The following is a 22,446-nucleotide window of genomic DNA, read 5'->3' on the forward strand; positions in this document are numbered from 1 at the left end:
ACAGTTTCCTCTTCTTTACCTGGTAACTGAATATCTGTAACTCGGTAACAGTGCAGAAACTTACCATGTACTTACATGATACATGAAATAAGTATAATTGCTTGGTAAGAAATTGGTAATACTTTGGTAAGAGCGTTCACTTTACTTTACAGTACAGTTTCCCCTTCTTTACCTGGTAACTGAATATCTGTAACTCGGTAACAGTGCAGAAACTTACCATGTACTTGCATGATACATGAAATAAGTATAATTGCTTGGTAAGAAATTGGTAATACTTTGGTAAGAGCGTTCGCTTTACTTTACAGTACAGTTTCCCCTTCTTTACCTGGTAACTGAATATCTGTTACTTGGTAACAGTGCAGATACTTACCATGTACTTACATGATATATAACAAGTTTATGTTCTTGGTAAGAAATTGGTAATACTTTGGTAAGAGCATTCGCTTTACTTTACAGTACAGTTTCCCCTTCTTTACCTGGTAACTGAATATCTGTTACTCGGTAACAGTGCAGAAACTTACCATGTACTTGCATGATACATGAAATAAGTATAATTGCTTGGTAAGAAATTGGTAATACTTTGGTAAGAGCGTTCGCTTTACTTTACAGTACAGTTTCCCCTTCTTTACCTGGTAACTGAATATCTGTTACTTGGTAACAGTGCAGATACTTACCATGTACTTACATGATATATAACAAGTTTATGTTCTTGGTAAGAAATTGGTAATAAGACTTACTTTGGTAAGAGCATTCGCTTTACTTTACAGTACAGTTTCCCCTTCTTTACCTGGTAACTGAATATCTGTTACTCGGTAACAGTGCAGAAACTTACCATGTACTTAGGTGATACATGAAATAAGTATAATTGCTTGGTAAGAAATTGGTAATACTTTGGTAAGAGTGTTCGCTTTACTTTACAGTACAGTTTCCCCTTCTTTACCTGGTTACTGAATATCTGTTACTTGGTAACAGTGCAGATACTTACCATAGCAAGTTTATTTTCTTGGTAAGAAATTGGTAATACTTTGGTAAGAGCGTTCGCTTTACTTTACAGTACAGTTTCCCCTTCTTTACCTAGTAACTGAATATCTGTAACTCGGTAACAGTGCAGAAACTTACCATGTACTTACATGATTTATGAAACAAGTTTAATTACTTGGTAAGAAATTGGTAATACTTTGGTAAGAGCATTCGCTTTACTTTACAGTACAGTTTCCCCTTTTTTACCTGGTAAATAAATATATGTTACTTGGTAACAGTGCAGAAACCTACCATGTACTTACCAAACACTTTTGACTCAACGGCTACAAGAATGAAGATAAAGCCCATGGCAATGTGTGACATCAGCAATTGTTTTGTCAGGTAAGTACCACATTTACCCATGCAATAAATGGGTATGTATGGTGATAAACACAGTAACTACAATGAAATACTGTTCCTTGTAAGTTCTGACTTTGGAGTTGTGTAATTACCATCCAGAGCAGCACATTAACCTAGTAATTAAATGTGGTATTGCTGTAAAACAAACAGGTAAATAGGTAGTACTTTCATCCTTTTTTAAATTGCCATCAAACAATAATTGCCCAGAAAATACACAGTGTAGTGTCATGGTAAGTTTTGAGGTTTTTCCCTCTAATTACATAGTATTTACATCGTAATTACCCCCCTTTTTACATTCTAGGTACCATGTAACTTCTCTCTGTTACCCAGTTGTTACCCAGAAAGTACATAGTAAATACTATGTACCGTAGAGAGAAGTTACATGGTACCTAGAATGGAAAAAAGGGGGTAATTACGACGTACATACTATGTAATTACAGGGGAAAACACAAAACTTACCAAGAAACTACACTGTGTATTTTCTGGATAACAATTGTGTAATTTCTCTCTGTTACCCAATTGTTACCCAGAAAATACACAGTGTAGTTTCACAGTAACTTCTGAGTTTTTTCCTCTGTAATTACACAGTATTTACATCGTATTTACCCCCTTTTTACATTCTAGGTACCATGTAATTTCCCTCTGTTACCCAGTTGTTACCCAGAAAGTACATAGTAAATACTGTACCGTAAAATAAAGCGTTACCCCTGCAGTAGACCTCTTTTATCTGTCATGGTTGTAAATAAGTCAACCAAACACCTTCATTTCCCCCTGGGGATCAATAAAGTTACCCTACTACTCTACTATGCACAAAGAATTCAGTACTTGGAAGAGGGAACAGGAGTTTTTATCTTGTTCAGTTCTGAGATAGTTTTTTCATAGCTCTAAACCTTATTTTTTTTTTATCCCCACTCTCTCCATCAGGCCGCTGCGCCCCCATGAAGAGCATCTCTAGCAGCCTGAAGGAGACCATGAACCCCGGGGACATGGTCCAGGACGCCATCCACAACTTCTCCCCAGCCTACCAGCAGTACACACAACAGTCCACCCTGGAGCAGGGGGTACCTGCCCCACCCGTCTCCCGAAACCACGACCACGGCACCAACTTCGCCCGCGACCACGAGAAGACCCTGCTGCTGAGCTCTGACGACGAGTTCTAGAATACTCTGAAAGTTATGATCTAGAATCCTCTTGAGAATTCTACAAAAGCTCTTCTTCCCTCATTATGGTGCATTCTTTTGAAACTCGGTTGTCGGAAACCCAGAGCTCCGCCTCTGGAAAGTGCAAAAGAACGGATACTCAACTCGGGGTTCCGCGACACAAACTCGGAGCACTTCGGTGTACTCCAAGTTCGTTTAACGTTAGTGTTTTCAGACATTTGTATGGTCCCCAGCTACTGCAATAGAACGCATTTACAACGGTTGTCGGGAGAACAACCTCAGGTCTACGGACAGCCGAGTTTCAAAAGAATGAGCCATTAGAATCATCCACCATCAACATGTTCCTCTAAGTGAGAACCGTGAACGACAACCTCCCACCTCAGAAAAGGGACTGACTAAGGGGAGGAGGTGTCCGTTCACAATTTTCTTCACATGGACAGCGAGGAACAAACTCCCTTTAAAAGCAAAACTAGGTCAAGTTGGCCAAACAGTCACGCTCCAGCTTTTATTTGAAAGCTTTCTGTAAATACTGTAATTTTTTAGTTTTTCCCTCAATGATACTGAATACATCAGACATCTGACCAGGAACTCATCATCTGTGGATTCGAACTGAAATCCTGATGTGACTAGTGTGTTGTTCCAGCGGTACTATATTAGTAGGGAACACTGTTTTAGTCGCTTTAACATTTTGACACATATTATATATTGTGATATGTCGTACTGTAAGTGCTCTACTGACATTGAAGTGAGTCATTGAAGTCATTTTGATGGTACAGCATTTCAGTTTGAGTGTCACTCATAACACATCTGAAACCATTGCCATTGTATGAAGGCTTTGACCTTGTCCATTGATTGAATAATTTTAGTCACAGATGTTTTGAAAAGAAATTACATTTGCAATACAATGAAGTTATATTTTACAGGGGACCTAGTGAAGGTGGGGTCTGTTGTAAAGGTGGCCACCTTCAATATAGGTCTTAATAAAATTTGAAGTGGCCCTCGAATGAAAACGGCTCCCCACCCCTGATTTAAGTAGTACCTACCCGCTGTACTCTGAGTAGTGCTGCTCTCACGTGACAACCCAGTGTCACCGCACAGCAAGAGTGACAGAAAGCTCTCTGACCTCACACAAGGGCGTCATCTGTCTGGAATTAAGTCAGCATTATTATTGTTGCTTTTTGTGTTGTTATTTATATTGTGCTGTGGTGGGTGTTTGGCACGCTATGTGGTGGGGTGATGGTTGGTGGGTCACGTCACGTGCCAGAGATATAAACAGCCACAGAGAGAGAAAGAGAGAGAGAGAGTAAGCTGCATGTGCTTATGTTATCCACGTACGTATGTACGCACAGGCAGGGAGTGGTTGATGGTACATGATGGGATTACAGATTAAGAGAAATCTGCTCCTTGCACAGGCCATCGGAGTGCAGAGAGGAGAGAGGAGAGATGCGAATGGGCGCCCACCGGATTAGGAGAGAGAGGGAGAGAGAGAGTAATTGGGGCGTTATGTGCAGCGCTGTTGGGATTACAGGCTGTCACCAGACCAGAGGACCACTGCCACCATTCAGTTTAGGCTGTAATCTGGGTTAAACGGCAGAGGAGCAGTACACAAGCGCATCTAGGTTATGTTTCTCATGCTGTAGATGTGTTTGTGTCAGGTGCAAGCACGTGAGCTACTGCTGGATTGCCGCTTTCATACGTAGTGTTTATTGTGAAAGATAGTGGCGCTTGTTGAACCGTGCACTTTGGAAAAAAGGAAGAAAAATAAGGAAATTCCCTGCAAGTGTTTTTTTTTCTGTAAAGTCAGATTTGCGTAACAATTGTGGGGGCCTTATGATTTTTGATTTGATTTATGATTTTTGGGATCAATAATCAAGTCAAGATTTAGTTTTAGGGCAGAAGTGAAAACAACTCGTGTATAACTGTTTGTCTCGAGCATTCTTGATGGACGTATGGCCCTTTGCTTAACCCATGAGCTGAGTGGTGTAGTCAGAGGTGTCCCTTCCTCTCACCACTGGGAGGTGCACAAGAGTTTGCTCATGGAAATTCACTGTGACAGTGATTGGAATACCTACTCTCTCTCCCTCTTTCTCTCTCTCTCCCTCTCTCTCTCTCTCTCTCTCTCTCTCACACACACACACACACACACACACACACACCTTATCTAGAGAAAGCAGGCCAAGCATTATCATTACCGCTCACACTATATTTGTGTGTGTTGAAGATGAAAGTGACTGACAGGAATTGTCTTGAGTGTATGAGGTGCGTTGTTTCTGCCATATTAGGTAGGTTTTATTCTTTTTTATTCAAATATGTTGATGTTTATTATTGATGTATGTATTTATGCGAAGTATGGGTAAATGGCAAAAGGTGCCAGGTTTCATACATTATCCTTGCACTATGTTGTCTGGAACTGTTAATCAGCAGTACGCTTTTCTATGTCAAAACAGAAACGTGGACTTTTAAAGAAACATAAATGGCTATTTTTGGCAAACTTGTCAGAACATGGAAATATATTTTGATGTGTATTGAATGTATTATAGAGAATGTAGTTGTGATAGTAGTTCTCAGCCGAATATATTACCATCAAAATTATATTCATATGAAGAGTTTAGTGATGGATGATGTTAAAATAGCAGAGAGCAAAAGCCTAGTTTTGTACTCTTCCTTTGTTGTCTATTGTTTTATATGGTTACATTTTTTTTTAAAACACACTTCTGTTTATCTAAACTGTAAAGGTTATACCAACATTTCATCATTTCCAGGAAAGAAACATGAAACTATAAAATAAATAAATAAAACTAGAGCTGTTCTTTATCTGCTCACCAAAGTCTGGTTTTGTGTCTGGTGGCAGCCTGTGACCACACACCCCGACCCGCCTTCCCACACACTGCTCATTTAGAAGCCATTTCCACAAAGTCATAGTGTGGTCCTGCTTCCAGAAAGTTCTCCCATGTCTGGGTGGAAGCACGAACCCCACCATCACTTCCATCTTTTCATCTCAACAACAAACAGCTCTCTGCTTTTTCCTTCTCTTTCCCAAATGTTACCTTTCTCACAAAGATTTCAACCATCAAATTCTACACATTATGACTAAGGGAATTACACTTTTCATACATGAAAAGGTGGATATTATGTCCGCCTTAATGAATTTCAGCTGAAAAACATACTGTTTGTTGGTCATACTAGTAAATATTAGTTTATTTCTTAGTAAACATTCATGGAAATATAAAACTTAGAAATAGGCAGCTCAGATTCAGTGAGCAGCAGTTGCAATACCCACTCTGGCCACCATCTTACATGCTGTACTTTTAAGACCAACAAGTATTTTTGTAGTCTACTGTACATGGGCAGATAAGTTCATGGTCTGAGAAAGTCAATGCAAAGCAAACATACCAGTTTTATGTACAACATATACAACATTTATTTCAATTTATGTATAAAATAGACAATGTATTTCATTTTTACTATAGAAAAAATATACGTAATAATAAATACAAATGACACAGTTTTTTGTTTTGCATTACAAAACATCCAGCAGTTTCAAGAACGACAAAATAAGCAAATGAGATGGTTTGAGCTAAATTCTATTTTTGGGGTATTAAATCATATAACATTAAACACCAAATGACAAAACAACTCAATAGTCAGCAGCTAAGGTATTTCCACTGGACAAACCCCATAAGGCTAAATGTTTCTCAGTATTGCTAAATCTCTAAATATATCGAGGAAGTGTTCTTGTATTATCAAATACTCTGTAAAATGGTTAACTGTTACCTGTCCAATCATTTGAAAAAAAAAAAAAAAGCCCCCAAACAGCTTAAGTTAGCATGACTGGTGTATTTTTTTCTTTAAGGGCAACCACTATGCCATGCTTCTCTTAGCTGTGTGACTCGCACAAATTCTTCTTCAAACCTCACAACACAACACATGTTCTAAACGTCCAACACATCTCTCTTCATCATACCTTTGTCACATTCTTTCACCATCTACTTTTTTATTAAAACCACATTAACCTTTCATTAAACCATCTTTCTTTTCTGTCCCCTACTCTTCACGTCACGTACGTTCTTGTCTTTCATTCTAATCAAGGGTATCCATTTATGTATACCTTCTCGTTCCTCTTCGGTCTGAAAGTATCTTAAGTCACGTTGAGAAAAACAAAACAAAAACAAAACAAAAAATCATAAATAATGTGTTCACCCTGATCTTTAAATACAAATACCACTACAAACAAGCCACTAATGACATTAGTACAAATATAACTATCCAGGTATTACACAAAAACCATAATAATTAAAGCAACTGGACCACCTGCCTAAGGGACATCAAAACTGCTTATCACAATAGTTAAACATTACAAAAATAATCATATCATACCCCAATGTAAGACAGGCGTATACTTCAGTATTTGGACTTAAACATCACAGCACTCGTTAGCTTTTTGTCATCTCTATTCTTTTTTTTAAATACAAATAAAATAACTCTTGATAAATGTTACCGAACATTTTTGTCGTATCTTTTTTTGTACAAACATTACAACATGATAATAATAATAACAATAATAATAATAAAAAGGAATGTATCCATAGACTTGCTCGGACGTGGCATTCTATGGGGACCCCTTAACTATGTGGTTCCAGCAAAAAACTCACCAACTAGCACTTAGTTGAAAGTCACAGACATTAGCCTAGCTTGCACTTTTGTTTGCTAGCGCACACTGTAGTACACTTCACACTAAACATGTATTCATCATGTTATGCATATTAAATACACACACATATATAGAAGAGAGAAAGCTATACACTGGTAGTAATAACACAGTGAAGCACGACAGATGTTCACCAACAGTTTTTTGTGGAGCTTTTTGTACTCGTGGGGGGGTGGAAGCGGCAAAAGAGTGGTCGAACACTTAAGCAGAGCAATATTACCCACAGACAGACAAACTGCTCACCAACGCGATTACCAAAAGACGACTACAGGCTGTACTTGTCTGTCTGTTTGGGTGTCAAATCAACTCTTCTTCATTCAAAACAGACGGCGTAGCCCTATGCTTACTTATGACTGCTGAATAATGAGGATGTATTGTTATTTATTATTACAACTGGTCGGAAGAGTTTCCATAGGAGGTGGCCCAGTGTTGGCACACTGGATGAATTTACCACCACCATCCTGTCTGACTGGTGGGAACTTGCCATAGAGGCTTTACTTACTTTTTTATTTTTTCCTTTTTGGAAAAAAGGATGGTAAACCCACTTGTTGTGGTCGGACAAATGGCGTCATCATAACCAAATAAACAAAAACAAAAGAAAAGAAAAGAAAAAGGGCTGAATATGTTATTCTGAGGGGTTTGATCTAACTGTATTTTCTTTTTTATATGAAGGAAAACCCCCAGTACGGTACATGGAATGTTTCGATAGCCAAGTTCAAAAAGAGCTCTGTTTCCTTTCCCCGAACACGTCCTCTCCGTAATGTAGAGCAAATTTCATGGAAGCATATTTATGTGGAGAAAAAGCCCTACAGATCTCAACAGACACTCCCTCTAAGAAGACTGACTATCACGTTGGGATACACTCGTTAAGGTTGAAACGCAGATATGTTTGGCAGGACAATAAGTCCACTGTACCGAGTATTCACCAATGAATGCCTATCACAGGAGTAAAAGTTGACTGCTTTGCATTGTCCTGTGGGCCACTTTGTATCCCTGCAACTACAAAATGTGTGCGCGTGAGGTTCTCAGGAAAGACAAAACAAACAAAAACAAAAAACTAACGAAATAAAAAAGAAAAAACAAACAAAAAAACAAACACTTTATGTCACTGACTATGATCATCATCTTGCCATTCTCCAAGTCAGTCAGTCATAGCAACATCACTCCCATCAGAAGCGAGTGAAGAAAAGTGAATAGAGGAAGAGTTACTGGCTGTGTGCATGTGTGTGTAAATGTGTGCATGTATGAGTGTGTGCGTGAGTGAGTGTTTGTGTAAATGTTTCTTTGCGCGTGTCTACGAGGTGACCATCCCTCCATCACCTCCACCTCCCCCTACGACGCTCCTCCCTGCTCCCTGGCAGCTGCTGCCGCCGACTGCGTCTGCTGCTGCGGCGGGCTCTTGACGATGGTGATGACGGAGGCCGTGTTGAGTCTGGGTGCCGTGGCGTGTAGCAGTGCCCCGCCGCCACCTCCGGCGCCGCCGTCGCTCTCCAGGCCGCGAGCGAAGCGCTGCAGGGCTGCCAGCCGGGCGCCAAGGCCCTCCAGCTCGCGCCGCATACCGGCGTTCTCTGCCCCGAGACGCTCCACCTCGCGCTGCAGCTCCTTCTTCTGCTGCTCCAGGGCCTCGCGCTGCGACACGCGCTTCACGCGGCAGCTGGCGGCGTAGCCGCGGTTCTTGAGCGTGCGCCGGCGCTGTTTGAGCTTCTGCACGTCCTCGCGGGAGAGGCCGCGCAACAGGAGGTTCAGCTCCCGCACCGACAGGGACATCAGGTCGCTGTCTGACAGCACAGGCATGTTCTCACCACACTCCCTCTTCACCTGCAGAGAGAGACAGACAGAGAAAGAGAGAGATAGAGCATGAGAGAAAGACACAATTTGATTATCATGTTTGAAAGGATCAATAGTTATTAAGAAACAATACAGCATCCTAAATAACCTTAAAGAAACACCACACACACACACACACACACACACACACACACACACACACACACACACACACACACACACACACACACACACACACACACACCAGTGTAGTACGTACTATAGCAGTAAGGTCTTTTCAAGTACTATTTTGGCGCTCGCAGTGTTTCCCACAGAAATTTTGGAAACTATGGGGGCAACCGGGCCTTTTTTTCCGGGGGGGGGGATGATTGGTGTATTCACGCAGTGTAAATGCAAAATGGCAAAACAATGAGTACAGAAACTATAGGCCTACGCCTACATTTCAGCCATTTATATTTTGAGAAATAAGGCTACATAATACACATGCAGGGGTCTATGTAATGAAAAAAATAATAAAACAAAATAGGAGCAGAGATAAGAATTTAAGATTGCTGTGAAATTGTTAACGCATAAACAAAAAGGGTCTAAGAGGGTAGGCTATGCCTTTTCCCCACACACACATAGGCGTACACATTCTACATGAGGGGTGCTGGTCACAGGGCCAGTTTTTCAAAATTCCTCCCATTAAAAGGGCTGAACAACATATTACACATTTATGTCTATATTCACATTCATTACACATTCATTTCTATATGCAGCCCGATGTCTCCTCTGCCTTGTCAATGAAGGCCTGTCACCTAACTCATTACAACTGTAAAACAAAGCCTGGGGAGTGTTAGTAAACTCATCCCAACTGTCCCTTCTCGGAAGGTTTTTCTTAAATTGCTCCCAAACCCAAGTTAACTACAACAACTTGACAAGGCTTTTGATCCCTCTCTCTTTCAAGCACTTGTGGTTTTCTCTATAGGATGTATTTACTCCAGGAGGAAAATGCGAAGGAAATCGTAATTGAAATCGCACACGGAATTAAACACGGCAATCGTAAAAAAATAAATAAAAAAAAATTAAAAAAAATTTAATTTTTTTTTTTACTTTTTCGGAAACTATGGCGGCCAAATTTAAACTATGGCGGGCCGCCATAGTTTCCTCAATGTATGGGAAACACTGGCTCGCCTGGCAGAACAGAGGCTACAGTTTTTTAATACAGTTATTGATAAAGCACTTAATAACCCAAAATGTCAATGTAAGCATCAATACAATTACAGTATTGACCCTTCATAAGATCAGGCAGGAATGTCCTTCAGACATTCACATATCTATAACACACTTTATAAAACAGAAATGTCAATAGTAATAACAATACTCGTACAGCACTGATAAGACACTTTATAACCAGGCAAGAGTGTCAATGCCAGCATCACTTCAAATATCTATAAAGCACTTCATAACCTGAGAATGTCAATGTGAATTCACTTATCAATATGGCACTTTATCACTAGGAGTGTAAAAGTAAGTCACTTCTTGATGAGGCACATTATAGCCAGGAAAGTCCACGTAAATTCACATGGTTAAATTCACACAGTTAAAACGGTCAAGCCCATAGAGCTCTTAATTAAAAAAAAAAAGTGAAAGCAAAAGTAACAAACATAGAAAGAAGAGGAACAATACAGTGTAAAGAATTTGAATATATACATTTATGTGCATTATACAATACTTATTCAATGTAGAAATAAGCTTACAATCCATCTACTAGGTAAATGTACTGTGCAGTTGCAGAGGCTTCAAACTGTCGAAGTGGCGCATTGTGCAAGATAGTGTTAACTCAGCACTTTTCAGTGCTGCAGTAGTCATAAACTGGTTTCCGGGTTGGCCACTTTATCAGTGAAACACCAATACCATGTTGTGATAAGCAAGACACAAACGAGGGAAAAAAGGGGGAATTTGTTTCTATTAAAAGATGAACAGGGCTTGCTCTCCCATCCAGAACCAAAACACATAGAACTAAACAGATTTTGTGAATATTCTGTTTTGTTTTGTTGACTCCCTGACAAAGGGAGGATGCCGAATCACGTTGGAGTCTTTTAAAAGGGTTAGGGGTCACCAAGGCAATGCAATTAAGACTTTTTAAATATTGATAAATGAGAGTGCCTTTCAATATAGCCCTCAATCTCTGGTGACATAGACACAGAGGTGTCCAAAGGAAAAGTTGAAGTGCTCAGTGTATCTACCTCATTAGCTACAGTGGAATAACTGGTTTATTAACTATGTTTATGATCATGTACTAGTGTTGTAATTACATCACCAATAGTACTTTTACTTCTCCTTTATAAGGACTTTTTAAATCACATGCCATATACTTCTAACTAACATAACAGAACCTTTCAACTTAAAACATCTTTCAGCTTTTCCTTGCAGTGAGTGAACTTCAGAAATCTCAATACTGACATCAGCAGGCACTGGCCACCCCATCGAGCGTTGTGGCAACTAAAGCATTGTCTCGTGTTGTCTGTGTTTACAAACGGAGTCTTTGTTGTCAGGAAGACAGTTGTATACATTCAGTACAGTCAGGGGCAGAGCTGAGCTGACCCCATTCCCCTGCTTATCACCCACGTCATCTTAGTGTTTCCATGATAATGAAACCTAGTGCCTGGAACAAGTTAGTTCATGGCCACAGCAATACTGGAAAAATGCTGAGCTAACTGTTATCTCACACTCAAGGTGCCACTCTTCAACTTTGCACTTAATAATAAAGCAATAATCATCCAACTTGTCAAGTAGACGCGTTTCACTTCACATAAAAAAAGATACGAGGCACCAACCCTAGATACATATAAATAGTCATTTGATTCCATTTGCTCTTTAAGGAATAATAAAGGTCACCAAACCCTTTCGTAATGTTAAGGGCAGATGATAGGGTGGGTAATAAGTAACCCTTGAACAAGGGCTGCAGCAATGAAGCGAGAAACAGGAGAAATCTTGTGAAGCTTTACCTTCAGTGCTTTGCTGGCTCTGCTATCCGAGGTCATCTCTCGCCTTATGTGTTGGTGTTGCCTTCTACCTGAAACACAAATAGACAAAAAAGTTATTTAAGAACTGTGGGCCGTGTGTGTGTGTGTGTGTAAAAAAAAGGTTTCTTAAAAAAACAAAAACTTTTGTCCGTCTGAAATACTTCTGCTACTATGGTTTAGAAATCAGGCAATCGGCATGAAATGAGGTTCTGAAAGCAGAACAACAATTTTCCTGACAGTAATCTAAAGGAGGAAGAATGCCTCATAGGCTACAGTTAAAACAGGTGTTCCTCTTTTTCACCCACTATGGGTACTGCTGAATACGAGCAATTTTACATGTTAGGCATACCATAATGCTGCTTATGACTAATGTTAAAAATAAAAAAAGACCCAGCTCCATAATGGTAGAGCAGCACACTTCCAACAATAACACACAGCTCTTTCCAAATCAAACCATGTCTCACACACAACACAGATATTTAAATATAATGTTGGGGCCGCCATGTAGCACTAGGCACTCAGTCATCTCGTATGACATTTCAGGCAGAAATTCCCGAACATGCGGGCAAGCACGTATTGTTTGTTACCAAGGAATAGCCGGGGGAAGCCACGCGAGGCGCCTCGAGGAAAACCGTTTCTATCAAGTCACAGTGATTCAGCAGAAGCCGCGTGCCCTGTCTTCCACTTTTAGCTGTATCCCTCCCCAATTGTTAAACCTGACCCATTGAATTGTATCTATTGAGCCGGTACAAGCTGACATTAAACCACAAGCAACGCGACAGCTCGAAATAACTGTCAAAGGGTGACGATTATACTCGTATTAAAAATATCCCGACAGCGGCATTGTTCTGTTGTGTGACAATGCGTTGACAGTTGTCATGTCAGTGCGAGCTAAGAATGCTGCTGACTTTACATTTCTCGTGACTAGCACGCTTGCGCAAGGGCAGTCAAATTCAGCTCAGAAACTAAGTTCGGATAAATGTTAAATATATTCGGGAGCAGTACATATATCGTTTAAATGTTGAGGACACCAAACGTTAGGCTGGTATCAAACCTATTTTGTCATTTAAAGAGCTAACCATGTAGCTAGCAGGCTAGCGGGAAGCTAATTAGCACAACGACTAGCCTTGAATAAATTGGCTATCGCTAGCTGACGTTAGCTTACTGGCTAGTGTTATTTAAATACCACTCGGTAAACAATATCGACATTACTTGACTTACCGTCACTATGGCATATGTCAAACACGCTGATTATGCGTCAATGTGTACTCTTATTCAAGCTGACTATGGCGTTTTCTCGCCCTCTCTTTGATCTTGGTAAACATCTCAGGCTCAACAACAATCCACCCATTTCCTTATAGGGACAGGATTTGGCCAGGACATAGCATGTGAATTTTAGTAGTAAACAGACCCAAACTTTAAAGACATAACATTTTTAAACCCCGCAATACGATATTCACATAGATATGTGGCATATCTTCAAGTCGCAAAGCTATATAAGATATGTGAAACCACAACATAACACCACGGTCACAGCGGTGTATCCTGAATTAAATGTGCTATCTTACCCAAAGGCAATGTGATGTTAGGCTAGCTAGCAACATATGTGACCGCCGACAACGTGAAAAAGCCCGAGTACTCACTTTATCTAATATCCTGTTCTTCACAATCGTCCCTTTATTGTCGAAGGTAAACTACACATACAAACGACACTGCTCGTCTCAGCAAATATAAGCGACTAACGTTACCTCTTGGTCCGCCTTTTCCCGGAATTACTCGCCGTCTCCAGTGCAAGATTCTTTCATTCATAAAAAACAGTTAGGATGACGCAAGGCTCGAAGAATGAGGGCGGAACCTGAACGCCCCCACAGTGCACAAAAAACACGTAAACAGACATAAGTTTTGGGCAGCTCACATTCTTCATGGGCAGACTGAATTCTTGCTGAAAAGGCTACTTCAAAACATGATTCGAATGCTGTACGGTAGTCCTGCAATCCTGTGTGGCCAAACGCATGTTTTCCAATTCTTCTTTCCTTCTAATCTTTAGAAGCATTCTGCTGTTACTGGAGTGCACTTCTCAAGACAAAATAGTTCTACACTAAAAAAAGGAAAAAAAAGAACGTAAACAGTGGAAATCGTGCGTCACATTACTGATGGGATGGTGCGACTAAAGCTACAGTACATATCCTGCATGAGGAAAAAATGCAATATTTTAAGTGAAAATAATACAGATTAATCTGTGTCAGTCCAAACCCATCAGTGCACATGCAGAATGCTATTAATACTGGCCTAGCAGCACCCCTTTTCATTTTTTTTTACTTCAATTTGGAAAGAAGAGAAGCTGCCATAACCAGGTCAAGAACTGCATTAAACAAGAGCATTCTTGACTGTAGTCCAATGATGTTCAACAAATCGATAGTGTATGAAGTTAGTTTTCTAAGAATAGGGTGGTTCTATTTGGGTGGGCTGCTTTGTTGATGATGATGGTACTTTTACTGAAGTTCACAGCTTGCTAACAGTCCGCTCAGACAGCAGAGGGCGCTCTTCTCCTTGCTGAAGTGTATCATACAGGAGACTTTCGACAGCGAGCACTCGGCACATGTAACCCAGGTGACCTCGGCAGTATGGGGCATGGTCTATGGACTGACTGTTAGCATTTCCCATTGATTCAACACAGTTAAAAGTGTCATATTAACTGTAAGCGCGTTGATTACACAACGTCACGAGACCGCACTGCTATTACAGCTTATTTGCAACATCACATCAGAATTCATGGCTGGAATTGAGGAGCTTTCGCCCGCCGCAGGCCCTGTAGAAACCCGTCCACCGGAGGACGAGATTGATGAAGACGAGGACGAAGATGTAAGATATACGCGTTACCATGAACTTGACAATCAACCTAACTGAATAATCATCATTCAGTGCGTGCCATTTCATTGTTATACATACACATTTGACTACGTGATGAATATTTGTCTTTGTAGGTGTTTAATGCTAGCTAGGCCAGCAGTCAGCGATGGCTAAATAGCTAGCTATTTGTAAAACTCAGATTGCTGTTCGCCGAACTGTTTGACTATTATGTATTATGTATGTTGTGCATGGTGTGGTGTAGGACATTGAAATCCAGGATAGTGAACGCGTCATGACCACGTTACAGGGTTCATTTAAAACGTGTTAACCCCTGGACCAAGAGGAAGCTAGCTGCATACATTGAATGAGAGTCGCCTGCTACAGAAATCTAGGGTAGTCTACTTTTGTAACCATTCAGCCTCTGATCACCGATGTCATGAGAAGGCCCAGGCTTTCCGGCGTTTAAGATCATAGAATGACCATGATGAAGACAGTTATGCACTACAATGCACACTTACTAGATCGACCTCATCCGGACGTCGGTGCTATATTCAGCTTAATCTGTCTATAATGGTATTAACCTAATTAACTTCTTTACTTAACTGGTTGTCGTCGTGGTGTGATCTTGTTTCTCGCAGTTGGACGAAACTTTGGCGGAAAGGCTGTGGGGTCTGACGGAGATGTTCCCCGAATCGATGCGAAGTGCAGCGGACGTGTCGGCTCAGTGCTCTGTCTCCCTGGCCAAAAAGCTATACAGGTGACATTGCTATGTCCTCATTTTTTTGGTGCCTGTGACTGTATCATAAAAAACAGATACCTGGCAAAGCCAAAATAGATGACAAGTAGGCCTAACCTAACCTCAAAGTGGACATCATGTATGTCAACGCCATAGAGATGTGATGACGGTGATAGTTCAGTTGTGATTTTCAGCTCCAATATTTACCAGCACATTACATGTACAGCCAATTTCACTGTCCGTTTTGAGACTGCTTTGTCTCTGATTGGGAAAGTCGGGCTTTGCATTGTGTTACGTTTTATAGTGGTACCAATTTTGTCCATGGTGCTGGATGGTCTGGTTTATTTAATCCTCCTTTCCCTCTATTTCAGCTTCTCCCGGGCAGCACTGTGGGTTGGCACCACTTCGTTCATGATCCTTGTCCTGCCCGTAGTGTTTGAAACAGAGCGACTGCAGCTTGAACAGCAACAGCTGCAACAGCAAAGACAGGTGTGTACAGCAGAAATGGCACCTTGTATTTTCATGTTAAGCAGGTGTAACGGAGGCTAACTAGCAGAGTTAGCGTGGAATGTTAGTAAACCTCGCTCCCTGAGCCTCATACAGTGTCGATGCCGTTGGGCTGGGGCACTGGTCCTTTAGTCCAGCGGTATCGTACTGTGCCTCCCTTTTCCGAACCGATGTAGTTGACAAGGCTGCAGGTTCGAGCCCCGAGGGGGACGAACTGGTGCAGGAAGACCTCTGTCACACAGGTGCAGCTTTCCAGGGTACTTCAGTCAAGAGCTGTCAAAAAAGAAGAGTGCAACACTGCTTCCTCACGGTTCCCCACTGTATTTTGGTGTGCTGACGTTTCGGCACTTACATTAGGCCTTCATCAGAGTACCCTGGAAAGCTGCACCTGCTAAAAATGAAACCTTTTAGGTGTGTGGGCTCTCTCAAAGCCTTGTATTTTCATGGCATCAATATGTGAAAGCTTTCTAAGTATTCAGTGTTCTCACAATAAGCAGTGACGTCTTCCCAATTAACTCGTAGCGATACTGTAACATTTCTGGAAATAAGCTCATTTTACACCTCTCATTCAGTTAAATTATTGAGTTTTTTCTTTCTTTGTTTTTTTTTCAGCCATTCTCTTAGTCTGATGTTGTTGCTTCTAGTTACAAGCTAGCAATCATTGGATTTTATGGGTCCAGACAGATTCAATGGTACATGCTAGCTTGGAGGTAAAATTTCCACCGCCAGAATCAGAGAACACCTGGAAGTACAGATGAAAGTTAAAACCCAGCCATTTAACTCACGCGGCGGAGTAAAATGACCTTATTTACAGAAATGGCACAGTACCTTTGTAGCAAAGGGGAGTAGAGTTGCCCCGGCGGCACTCAAACCCCTGCCAGGAGACTGGCTCGTTGACATGAGAGTCAGAGCACAGCACACCCACAACCCTCGTGATGGCGACGCATATCACACCAACATTCTATCAGCTTTACTGTAATTATTTACCAAGAGAAGCGAATGAAGCCACTCTTGTGGTTTTGCACCAAAGAAAGTCAGTGCCACTTGGCTAAAATTTTTGTTTTTCAGTGACTCAAACAGGTTTCCGACAGCAGTCTGTTAACTTTCGCTCAGTGATGTGTGGCTATGCTGTTGTGTTGGCTCACAACACATGTTAAGTTTTTTTCAATTTCTCCTCCCATCTCTGTAATTTCTTGATTTGATTCATAATTGCAACCAAACATGACTGCTGAACAGGGGCAAAACTACAATTGTGATTCTTGTCACAAGTGTTATGGGAGTCTTTACATTTTTGCATCCGATGAGCATGCATTTTAATGAAACTTGGTGTGCCTTTTTAGTGACAAGGTAGGTTTGTTCAAATGCAGTTCTGTGGTTGTACCACGTCATTGGCAACTCATAATAGGAACAACTCTTAATTTCACTACATATTTCACTTAAGTAATTTTTTGCACTGTGATCTTCTTAATGTACATTTGTTCCTTATTTCCTTGTCACTAAAGGGCATAAGTTTCATTGACATCCATGCCGTTCGGGCCTGAAGGTGTCTGATTTCACATGGAACGAAGGACCTAAGAGCTTCTTTCTTTGTCATGACGATAGGTGTGAGACACCACTGTGGTGAAATGTAGGTCAAGGAGGGAAGAAGAGACGACGAATAGAGTGGTCACAAATGCATTCTAAAAACTGTTGTGAATGTGGTTGAAGGCACAGTGATGTAGACGTGCGTACAGTAGGTCAAACAGTATGCAACCGTTTTTTTTCCCCAGGTAAATGGCTCATATCAGGGCATAATTTTCTCAATTGCTGTTGTCATCTGTAGAGGAAAAAATAAACAAGCAAGTTGCCTCGAGCTGGATTTGCAGTCTTAGTCAAATAGATCAATGGCTGTTAATTCCTGTAGACCAGGTGTACGTGAGCACACTGCAGGGGGTACGTGGAAAAATGAACAAATGTATGGAGCACAGTCACATTGGGATAGAGCAAGACAAAAAAGGTTGGGAAAACACTGCTGTAGAGGAGGCCTAGACATACAGGGGTTGGACAACATAATGGAAGCACCTGTCATTTTAGAGTGGGACGTTTCCTCTTTCCTCTTCCTCTTGCATCCACAGTTATTACTGTTGGATGTGGTTCATCCTTCTTGGTGGTATGCAGACATTACCTTGGATACAGTGGCTCTTGATACACCCCAAAAACCTGATGTCTCGGTCAAAGATGCAACACTAACACATGCACCAAGAATTTCTACTTTTCAAACTCTGATATGTCACCCATAATGCTGTGTGCATTGCAAAATTTTGAGCAAAACTGTGCTCTTAGCCTGCTAATTGAATATTCACACTTCACTTTACTGGTGCAATGTGCAATTAATGAAGATTACAGGTTAGTCCACTTGAGCCATGAAACTTCCCACTCTAAAATGACAGGTGTTTCCATTATTTTGTCCAACCCCTGTAATATTGCTTTAAAAGTAGAAGACGTTAACATTTACATTTTCTTTTTAAAAATATATTTTGGAGGTTTTATGCCTTTATTATGATAAGATGGTATGAGAAGAGACAGGAGAGATCTGCTGGAGCTGGAGAGAGATATGGAGCAGGGTTGAGAAATAACCAAGGAATTGAGCCCGGGTCCCTATATATTGACATCAGGGCTCGAAATGAACACCAGCCAGCTGGCCAAATGCTGGTGAAATTTCAGTTTTGCTGGTAGAAAAGACCACCTTACTAGCCACTTTGTCCAATTAGTGAGTGTGTATTTGGCTGGTAAGATTAACATCTACTCGCCATTTTGGCTGGTGATGAAAAACATTAATTATAGCCCTGATTGGCATGCCTCCCATTTATGGTACAGGGCATTTAGTGGGCTGCATCAAGGTACCTCCGTTGCGTTTGTGTTTTCAATAGTTCGGTTCTCAGTTTAGGTCAGGGGTGGGGAACCTTTTGCTTGATGGCCGTTTATGGCCCTTGAGGTCATCTTATCCGGGCCCAGATATAATTTGAATGTTATGTAGCTTCACATGAAATATGACACATTTTGTAAAGGAATCTTAGAAATTACATTTGCAATGCAATTTAGTTATATTTCAGGGGATCTAGAGAAGGTGGGGTCTGCAGTAAAGATGTCTGCCTTCAATATAGGCCTAAAGTGCAGAGGGAAATCCAAGTGAACCTCCCCTGTGTGAACTTTGTGGAAATCTCTTATCAATTAAGCATATTCTATCTTGCGCTGCTCTTAAGAGGAAAAGACAACAGTTTTTTAAAGAAAAAAATGGGCCTACCTTTAAATGTTTTGAATGTTAAAAAATGTATTGATGTGACCAAACTTTTTTTAATGATGTATTTATTCAATTATTTATGTAATTGTTGATTTTTCATGTGAAGTGAATTTTATTTCCTGTACTGGCCATGAAATGGACACAGCTGCATAATTGGCCATACATGTAAACCAGGGGTCCCCAAACTTTTTTCTCTGGGGGCCACATTATCGTTCCTGACTGTGATCAGGGGCCGGGATCAATCATGTGGGCTTTATACTAGGCCACTGCCTGTTTTATAACCAAAATTTCCAGCACAAAATAGTTCATCATTACAAGTGATTTGTAAAAGAAGTGAGTACTTCATATGTTTTTCAATTTGAAATTCCACAGGTATTCCTTTTAATTTCTAATAACCATGTAAAAATCCCAAGGAAATGGTAGAAAAATATGGTGATTGAGAGTTTATGAGTGATACAATAGAAATGTTAGGCCTGTTTATATTACAGTGACATGAGTGATATCAAGACAAGATAGGATTGCTTCTTTGGGCCAGTTCAAATGGTGAGGTGGAGGGCCGGTCAAAGGGGCATGGCGGGCCGCATCCGGCCCCCGGGCCTTAGTTTGGGTACCCTGATGTAAACAAACAAACAGGGGGATATCCTGTTTTTTTTGTTCATAGTACAGGCCTTGGATGAATTTGAAGTGGCCCCTTGAATGAAAAAGGTTCCCCACCCCTGGTTTAAGTGAATGAGAGTACTAATTGCATAATTACAGAAAGTAAGCCAATAGCCATCATGGAGTTTGGTTAAGAAGGAGCTTTGTGCTTACTTCATTTGAAGTGCCAAAAGGGTGTTCGTGGGAAAATGGCCTGAACAATGTCTCCACTTGGTAGTGTTCACTTGGTTTGCTATTCGTAAACCTTTTAAATAAGTCCAAACCATACCAAACACCTTCTCTTGTTAGCGTATATAGAGGAAGTTACTGATGTTGGCCAAAAACAATTCCACTCGATGAAGTGACTGCATTAGCATTGTGTACTTATGGCCATGAGATGTCTAACAGTAGCCTGGTCCTGACCATCCCATAATACTACCATTTCATTTCGTATTCATGGTCTGGAGGTTGTTGGATCTGAGGCGATTGCAGGAAGCAGGAAGGACATTTTCGGAAAAATCAGGATATAACTTATAAGTTATTGAACAAACATGTCTGACGTCTATCTATGGCGATGTAGGACCGTTTAACAGACATGTCTGACAGAACATCCTACCGTAGGATAAAATTACAATGTAGGACCGTTTGTCAGAACACCGGCGCAAATCCTACCGGTCAACATTGTTCCACAGAAAACAGGTACCAGACGTAGTGCGGAGCCAAGTCTGTTGGCGGAAGTACGTAGGATGGTGCACGAGGCTAGTCTGACAGCAATTCATGCTCAAACGCAAGTCACGGTGCACATGATGTCAAACCATTAAAATGACTCTAGAACTTGTACACTACCACCAAACATCTGTCATGTGTTTAATAATCTGTTCACCCTTGCTTGCAAATGGACAACGACAGGCAAAATAAACACATCTTACAATAGTTCCTCATTGTGCATTAATTTTAGTTATGCATCACCCCTTATCCGTGCTATCATATTTGTTTACCTGGCCATTGGAGGGGGTCTGTCTGTCTGACTGACTGATGGACTTTCTCATTATTTCCCAATGTCAAGTGTATGAGCCTTGGTAGTGTGGTAATTATTCAGGCCCAGTGATTGGATACTCTGCAGAGTTCACCAAAGAGTATTCAATCACTGGGCGTGATTACGAAGGCTGACACACTTTGAAGGACGCACACTAGACATTGGGGAATGGCCTGTGTCTCACTATTGGTCTGTCTGTATTTGCCTGGAGTGTTTAGGGTCACCTACAGGTGGCGACAACACACATCACAGGATAGGTTGCCAGCCTCACATTGCTGTTGTCTGATCATTATGTCATTTTTCCAGATCCTCTTGGGGCCGAATGCTGGCATGTCAGGTGGTATGCCCGGGATGATGCCTCCCGCACCGGCTAAGATTTGATGACGGCGAAGCAGACCATTAGAGCAGAAAGAGCAGCAGTTTGGAAGAGGACGGGAGAGAGAGGGAGAGAAAGAGAGGGTGAGGGAGAGAGAGAGAGTGCGGCCAGAGGTCGAAATGCACACTCATTCCACGGAAAAGGGTGCGACGAAACGAGACGAGAGAGCGCAGCAGTTGGATGGAGTGGAAAGAAAAACCTTCCTCTCTCTCCCTTTGCTCATCATATCCTCCTGAGTGGACTGACTTCCAAGCACTGATCTTTTATGTTTTTGTTTTTGTTCTTTCATTTTTTTTTTACTTTGCATATTATATAGGTCTATATATATATGTATGTTTCCAGTGGAGTGTGTGGGTGGTCCATGTGGGGGAAAGAATTTTCAGAGTGGTTTGGTTGCAATCGTGTATGTCTTACTTTGTCTGGGTTTCCAATGGTCCATGTCTTGGATGAAAATTAAGAAAGAAACATGTGGAAGGGGCACCGGGCATTCAGAAACATGGTGTTTGTCTGCAATGCCAATTTTAACACAATAGGGTCATGACATGTAGGAGTGTTAACTATTTTATATGAGAAGCAGTAGCACTGGCTGCCAATAAAGCCATTTGACTGTGACGCAGGAGTTAAACCATGTCTCCATACTTATGTTCTTTAAGTTTGTGTCTGGCAATTTACCTGTAATGCAATATTCAAAATGTCCAAAATTACACTGTAACAACTGAACGACCCCATTGCCTAGTTATGCCAAGACAAAAATAGTTGAAATTGTCCTGAATGTGTGACTCATTTTCTCTACCTGTCCCAATAAGGATACTTTAATGGTATTCAGTCAGTCACTGAAGCTACAAAGGGTGTTGTGGTAGCAAAAGTGAATTGTTCAATTATAGCAGTTGTCTTGACTCTGCCTCTCAAGGAAGAAGACCCATGTTATTAAGAGACTGCAGAAATAAAGACACTAAAAACAACAGCTGGCTTGTGCTTTGT

The 22,446-nt window shown here is 41.1% G+C and overlaps 3 protein-coding genes across 8 annotated transcripts in view; 2 read left to right on the forward strand and 1 right to left on the reverse strand.

Annotated features, from left to right (window-relative positions):
* The window catches only part of tmem184ba (transmembrane protein 184ba), a 34,117-nt gene extending 28,877 nt beyond the window's left edge, over positions 1–5,240 (forward strand). For both annotated transcript variants that reach the window (XM_063222086.1, XM_063222087.1), the window contains one exon: positions 2,305–5,240. In XM_063222086.1, coding sequence (XP_063078156.1) covers positions 2,305–2,540 — 236 coding nt within the window. In that variant the 3' untranslated portion in view covers positions 2,541–5,240. The remainder of the gene's footprint in view (positions 1–2,304) is intronic.
* Positions 5,241–6,462: 1,222 nt separating this feature from the next.
* On the reverse strand, positions 6,463–13,869 carry maff (v-maf avian musculoaponeurotic fibrosarcoma oncogene homolog F). 5 transcript variants are annotated; one of them, XM_063222088.1, is made up of 3 exons: positions 13,793–13,869; positions 12,027–12,094; positions 6,463–9,066 (listed from the first exon to the last, which is right to left on the reverse strand). In XM_063222088.1, the coding sequence occupies exons 1-3, from the start codon at positions 13,851–13,853 to the stop codon at positions 8,581–8,583; spliced, it is 615 nt and encodes a 204-aa protein (XP_063078158.1). In that variant the 5' UTR covers positions 13,854–13,869; the 3' UTR covers positions 6,463–8,580. The 5 variants fall into 5 exon arrangements, with proteins under 5 accessions (XP_063078158.1, XP_063078159.1, XP_063078161.1 ...); XM_063222089.1 differs by lacking the exon at positions 13,793–13,869 and adding an exon at positions 13,688–13,786; XM_063222091.1 differs by lacking the exon at positions 13,793–13,869 and adding an exon at positions 13,688–13,782 and having other exon boundaries at positions 12,027–12,090.
* A 753-nt stretch (positions 13,870–14,622) lies between these two features.
* Positions 14,623–22,427, forward strand: tomm22 (translocase of outer mitochondrial membrane 22 homolog (yeast)). Its single transcript, XM_063222093.1, has 4 exons — positions 14,623–14,906; positions 15,533–15,651; positions 16,002–16,119; positions 21,396–22,427. Exons 1-4 carry the CDS (start codon positions 14,817–14,819, stop codon positions 21,468–21,470), a joined length of 402 nt encoding a protein of 133 aa, XP_063078163.1. The 5' UTR covers positions 14,623–14,816; the 3' UTR covers positions 21,471–22,427.
* The last annotated feature ends 19 nt before the right edge of the window (positions 22,428–22,446 follow it).

This window comes from Engraulis encrasicolus, chromosome 17, assembly GCF_034702125.1.
Source record: "Engraulis encrasicolus isolate BLACKSEA-1 chromosome 17, IST_EnEncr_1.0, whole genome shotgun sequence".
NCBI lineage: Eukaryota > Metazoa > Chordata > Actinopteri > Clupeiformes > Engraulidae > Engraulis > Engraulis encrasicolus.

Excerpts from the sequence above, each read along its gene's own strand:
- maff (XM_063222088.1), bottom strand. The coding sequence starts at position 13,853 with ATGAATGAAAGAATCTTGCACTGGAGACGGCGAGTAATTCCGGGAAAA. Across the intron at positions 12,095-13,792 it reads GGGAAAAGGCGGACCAAGAG|GTAGAAGGCAACACCAACAC; the intron begins GTAACGTTAGTC and ends TTTGTGTTTCAG. Across the intron at positions 9,067-12,026 it reads GAGCCAGCAAAGCACTGAAG|GTGAAGAGGGAGTGTGGTGA; the intron begins GTAAAGCTTCAC and ends CTCTCTCTGCAG.
- tomm22 (XM_063222093.1), top strand. The coding sequence starts at position 14,817 with ATGGCTGGAATTGAGGAGCTTTCGCCCGCCGCAGGCCCTGTAGAAACC. Across the intron at positions 14,907-15,532 it reads ATGAAGACGAGGACGAAGAT|TTGGACGAAACTTTGGCGGA; the intron begins GTAAGATATACG and ends TGTTTCTCGCAG. Across the intron at positions 15,652-16,001 it reads CTGGCCAAAAAGCTATACAG|CTTCTCCCGGGCAGCACTGT; the intron begins GTGACATTGCTA and ends CCTCTATTTCAG.